The following is a 6,000-nucleotide window of genomic DNA, read 5'->3' as shown; positions in this document are numbered from 1 at the left end:
AAATGGCTGTGGTGTATTTAACTCATATAGGCTAACATGGTAATAAAACTGCTTTAATAAATGCCAACAATAAATCACAGCGGACAGTGAGATGGAAGAGCTTCCTGTCAGTCTGTATGAAAACTATAAATAAGGTTATACTGTTTACCTTCCATGTAAAATACCCAGATCAATTAGGAAACCTAAAAGATATTGTACAGAAGTAATTAAGTAATTCTGACATTTAGTGCTCAACACAAACAAACAAACAAACAAACAAACAAACAGTGAGTGTGTCATTTTGGAAACAATGGCAGTATTAGTGGAATCTACTTAGCGAAATGGGTGTAAGCAATGAGCCAGTTAAAGTCTGAGAGGTCGGCAGAGTGAACCTGGCCGCATACGTGAGCAGATTAATGGAGCATTAGTCCACTGGGACCTTGTAAAGAAGGGAGACACGTCCGGTGGGTGCTGGACTCTCCGCTGCTCCTCTCAACTTCATTCTGGCACTCACATGTTAAGACGCGGGGATCATTGTAAGCTGTAAAAGACGAAAGTTGTGTGACTTCCTGCAGGCCTTTCGCAATAAAAGTACGTTTAGCTTCATATAACATCTATGTGACAAAACGGACTACATCAGTGGTTCCCTAAGTTTTCCTTTTGCAGATTTCAAGTACTTGTTTTGTTTGGTTGCTCCTGCACATAGAGAAACATGCTCTGTAATCAATACAGAACCGTAACTTCAGTGTGTGACATCTTCCTGAAAAAACTAAATAAGGAACCAGTGGCTTATTGAGTGGAAGAAATTAAAAGTGACACTGCAGCATCTCCTGCATCTTCTGCTTGCAGCATATTTTCTGCCTCTCCTCTACCATCTCCCTGGGAAATAAACAAGAGCCAGAACATTTTCTCTGCAACAATTCCACTTCCTGATGTCCTGTAATCTTTTCAGTGACTGGTGAGGGCTAGCTTTGTGATAATATGTTTCTTCATTTGATCACCTCTGATATATATGATATATGAGGCTATGCTGGAGCTTGGCTCACCAGATCCAGACCTTTAGTTCATGAATACCAGATAATAACAAACGATAACCCAATAATTATACATTTTGATATTTAGATATAGACCCAGAAAAAAGGAGAAAAAAAGATATGTAATTCCTATCAGCTGTCGATCGAGGTCAGTAGAAAAATATTTACTCTATGCATGTTTTTATAGCTGACCAAACAAGTGGCCAGTTACCCCGTAGGCTTTTATTTTGAAGGCAAATAGCTGGATTTCCTCTACTTTTGCACTTTAACGGATCTAATTGACGCAGCACACTCTTCTGACCGGATTTATCTGTTTCCATATGACCGGGATACTGAATACTGGACCTTGACAGAACGACGCGGAGACAAAGAAGAGAGAGAGAGAGAGAGAGAGTGTGTGTGTGTGTGTGTGTGTGTGTGAGAGAGAGAGACAGAGAGAGAGAGAGAGAGAGCGAGAGAGAGAGAGTTATCAGCGGCAGAAGGAGAGGGGAGCGCAGATACTGGGGAGGTATTTTTAAATATCATTCCTATGGTTCTCGGATCATAATCACTTGAGGACTTTATAACCATGCACCTACTGGGAATATCCCTCCTACTGGCTTATCTGCTCTACACCAACCTCGCCAGCGACTTCAGCCACAGCAGTTATGATGATTACTACGAGCAGGAGCAGATGGACGAGCCGGTAAGTTTGAGAAAAAATGGCCAGAACTTGTTTGAAGTATATCTATCTATCTATCTATCTATCTATCTATCTATCTATCTATCTATCTATCTATCTATCTATGTGTGTGCGTGTGTGTGTATGTGTTCTCATAGAACAAGGCTAACATGTGCTATGATGTTTCACCTGATCCTGTCAGTGTGGGGGTCCAGGGACCACCAGGGTCCATCATGTGGTTTGATAGAATAATTTGAATAAAGGATACAAAGACCATTTGAAAACCTTGGTGTTATGCACATAACTTCAACCAAGTCTAACCAGACTGCTTTTCATTGTGAAATATTTTAAAATGACGAAATTCTGTACAAATCTATTAAATGGGGCATGAATTTACCCATGAATTAAAGTTTACTCATCATGAGGGATGGTGGAAAAGTAGCCCTGATGATGTCATAGTAATGTCATCAGGGTGAGCACATCTTGAATTTTGTGTGTCTAATGAGAGATGCCACTGACTGCTTTGTATTTGTTGCTTTGGTTATGACCATTTCTGTTTTTTTTTTTTTTTTTAATTATTATCTGTCCTCCAACTTTACGGAATTGCAATATTAAATTGATGGAATACTCCTTTGATTTGGTTAAAGCTAGAAATCAGAACATTAACACAAACCTGTGGCTTCATCAGAACCTAAAATCTGAGGCTGCTGTGAACGGACCATTTTTATACATCAACAGGATATTACATAAATGAGGTTGTGACATCAATGTGCTTTATTCTGAATTATTTACATTTTCTATCCAAAAATTGTACATATATCCCCAAGAAATATCCTTATATCCCCTATCCTGGGAAAACACACCATTATGACCGCAGAACTTACCCCCACATCTCCTTTATTTACGCCAAGCCTATCTACAAAATGTGCCTGTTCACTCAGATAATGCAGACAAATCCCCTGAAACACAGAGAAAAGTTCCCAAACTGTTTTTCACATGGTCAAAATAAATAAACAAATGAATAAAACTTTTGCACTTTCTCCCTCTCGGATCAGTTTTAGCAATTATCTCTATTCACTTCCCAAGTTTTATTTTGCTGTTGTGTGTGTGTGTGTGTGTGTGTGTGTGTGTGTGTGTGTGTGTGTGTGTGTGTGTGTTTGTGTGTGTGTGTGTGTGTGGCTTTAACAAGTGAAAACAAAAGGGGCATTAGTAACAGTCAGCGCTCAGAATGAGAAGCCAAAGCCAGATCTCGGAGTGTATTTTCCTACTGATGGTAATCATCTGTTCTGGTGCGCAGGATATCATTAAAGGTTTAGCCTGAGCTTTTTTTGCTGAGCCTCTGGATCTGAGAGGTCAAACAGTGTTTTTATGTATCACACTTTAAATGAGGTGTTTAGTGTTTTACACAAGAAAAAGTAACACTGATGTTAACTTTCTTTTGTTTGATGGTTATTATCCATCCGTCAAGTGCTGTAATAATAGTTGGATTAATACACCATTGAAACATACTTTTCTTTAATGTTATGCCAGCATAGCAGATTTGAATTGAACTGAATTAACAGAGAAACTGGACGAGAGAGGAAGGGAATCAGTGAGAGAGAGAGAGAGAGAGAGAGAGAGAGAGAGAGAGAGAGAGAGAGAGAGAGAGAGAGCAGTGAACATTTTCCATCCAAGGGGGAGGATTAGCCAGAGAAAAGAGCCAATGAAGGCAAGTGTCACATAGGTCAAGTGTGTGTGTGTATGTGTGTGTGTAGCTTCCACAGAGGCAGGGCTAGAGTAAAGGGGGGTTTAAGTGCTAAGCAGTATCATGCAGCCATTTGATCATAGTAGACTCTGAACTGGGATGATGAGCTTCTCTCCCAGCTCCAGCCTCCTCACAGTTATTCTGTGGAATTTAAATAACACCTGCTTGTCTGTGCTGTCAGGTGTCTACGGATTAAAAAAAAAACAAAAAACAGATAATGCAGCAGGGTAGGAATGCAGTTTTCAACCAATCATTTAATTTTCTATCCACACTTGATTTCCTGGTTCCATGCTTCAAATGAGTGTTTCTTTCTGTTTTGTTCATCTTACTATGGAAAATGTATCACTTTAAAGACCCCTTAATCTTTTGCTTAGCCTTCCTTTTACTTATAACACAAGTAAAACAGTATAGAGTACTGAGATCCCTTCACCTTTTGCACACTTGCTGTACATTTGCTGTAGGTTTAATTGTAAATGGATAAAACTGCCATTTTTGCCACCTGTCTACACCCAGTAACCCATGACAACATGAAAGCATGTTTTCAGATTTTTTAGCAAATTTATTAAAAATCAAAAACTGATCTCTCATTTACAAAAGCATCCATCCATCCATCCTTCCATCCATCCATCTATCCATCTATCCATCCTTCCATCCATCCAATTTCTGCCACTTATCTGGAGTCGGGTCATTGTGGCAGCAGGTTAAGCAAGGTAGTCCAGACATCCCTCTCCCCAACACTGCTTTCCAGTTCCTCCCAGATATATAGTCTCTCTAACATGTTCTGAGTCTACCCTGGAGCATCCTACAGTTTGGACATGCCCACAAAACATCCAATTGCAGGTACCCAGGAAGCATGATCAGACGCCCAACCACCTCTTCTGGCTCCTTTCGACAAGGTAAAACAGTGGCTCTAGTCCTAGCTTCCTACCCTATCTATAAATTCAAGTACAACCACCCTATGAGGAATGAACAGCCTAAATGAGTTTCCTCATTATTATTACTCACAATCTCATCCCAAAGCTTGTAATCATAGGTGAAGGGTAAAAGGCAGATTGGCTGGTAAATCGAAAGCTTTGCCCTCCAGCTCATCTTCCTTTTCAGCTCAATGGTCCAGTCCAGTGCTTGCATTACTGCTGATGCCACAATCCACGTGTCAATGGCAGAACCCCCCCACAAGATCCTCCGCACAAAGTCTCCTCCAGGTCCACAGAACATATGTAGACTGGATGAGCAAACTCCCATAACCCCTCCAGTAACCATGTGAAGATAAAGAGTTGGTCCATTGTTCCATGCCCAGGTCAAAGTCCACATTACTCCTCCTGGATCTTAGGTTTGACGGTCAGTCGCAGTCTCCTTTCCAGCACCCTAGCATAAGCTTTTCCTGGGGTGGCTGAGCAGTGTGATACCCCAATAATGGGAGCATACCCTCTGGCCCCCCTTTTTAAATGTGGGAACTGCCACCCTGGTCTGCCAGTCCAAAAGCAGAGTCCCCAACCTCCATGTAGCCTTGAAGACAGACATCATCCAAGAGTGAATCTTCCCCTGAGTCTTCAAACTCCATAGTCTCCAGGAACTCCTCCCACACCTCAGCCAGGTGTTCCCAGGCCACCCTCACTACACGTTTGGGTAGTGGAGTTTGTTATGGCCAATCCATGACGAGCTTGGAAGTCCAATAACAAAACTCTACACGTGTTTATTTCAGACAGGCTGTTCCTTTCAATCACCCACCTTCAGGTTTCTTCATCATTGTGTTCACCATGTGAACATTGAAGGCCCCCAGGAGGAATATAGAGTGTCCAGGTGTTTCCCTTTTTAAAACGCCACCCAGAGGCTCCCAGAAGGCTGGACACTCAAACTGACGTTTGGTGCATAAAAGCACAAAGAGTCCTCCTCCCAGTGACTTGTGGTCACATGGAGACAACCCTCTCATTCTCTGAGGAGAATTCCAACACAGCATCGCTCAGCTGGAGGCTCCTGTATATCCCCAAACCCACCTGGTGACTCACACCTTGGGTAACTCAGTGAAATGAGAAAATCCAGCCCTTCCCCATGAGTTTGGTTCTAGAGCCAATGTCGGTATTGCCGTACCTCCTGCATCAATTCGGACTCCTCCCCACCAGAGAGGTGAAATTTCATGTCCCCAGGACATCTGATGCCAGCAATGGCCAGATGCAACAGTATATTCATCATTAAAGAATATTCAACCAGTTTAGCATTGCCATGCTTCTTTTTTTAAAGCATCACAATCAATGCAGCAGAACGAGAAATATAGGGTTTATTTTATATGTCTGTGTATTCTCTTTACCTTTTCAAACCCTGGTGCCTACATTACCTAAAATGCAACTTGACTGCAAATAGTTCAGTTGTGTTATGCTAGCCAAAGTAGCCTCACAGCACTAGTCTCTAGCATAGACTGAACACACAGTCTGTAGAGGAAAATGACTGGTAATTATCAAGTGGTTATATTGGGGACAACAATAGTGTCTAAATCTGTCATATCTACCATCTGCTTGTGGGGGCTTTGCAGGACTACACTGGGTGTCTGTCTGAGGTCCATAAACCTGAATAAATCACATTAGCTT

At 41.7% G+C, this 6,000-nt stretch overlaps 1 protein-coding gene across 1 annotated transcript in view; it reads left to right on the top strand.

Annotated features, from left to right (window-relative positions):
- The first annotated feature begins 1,474 nt into the window (after positions 1–1,474).
- The window catches only part of vegfc (vascular endothelial growth factor C), a 68,595-nt gene continuing 64,069 nt past the window's right edge, over positions 1,475–6,000 (top strand). Inside the window, exon 1 of the mRNA XM_022757226.1 lies at positions 1,475–1,698. Coding sequence (XP_022612947.1) covers positions 1,582–1,698 — 117 coding nt within the window. The 5' untranslated portion in view covers positions 1,475–1,581. The remainder of the gene's footprint in view (positions 1,699–6,000) is intronic.

Source organism: Seriola dumerili, unplaced genomic scaffold (genome assembly GCF_002260705.1).
Source record: "Seriola dumerili isolate Sdu_G_001 unplaced genomic scaffold, Sdu_1.0 BDQW01000267.1, whole genome shotgun sequence".
Lineage (NCBI taxonomy): Eukaryota > Metazoa > Chordata > Actinopteri > Carangiformes > Carangidae > Seriola > Seriola dumerili.
The sequence above is the reverse complement of the archived record's forward strand: the minus strand, read 5'-3'. Positions and strand labels throughout refer to the sequence as shown.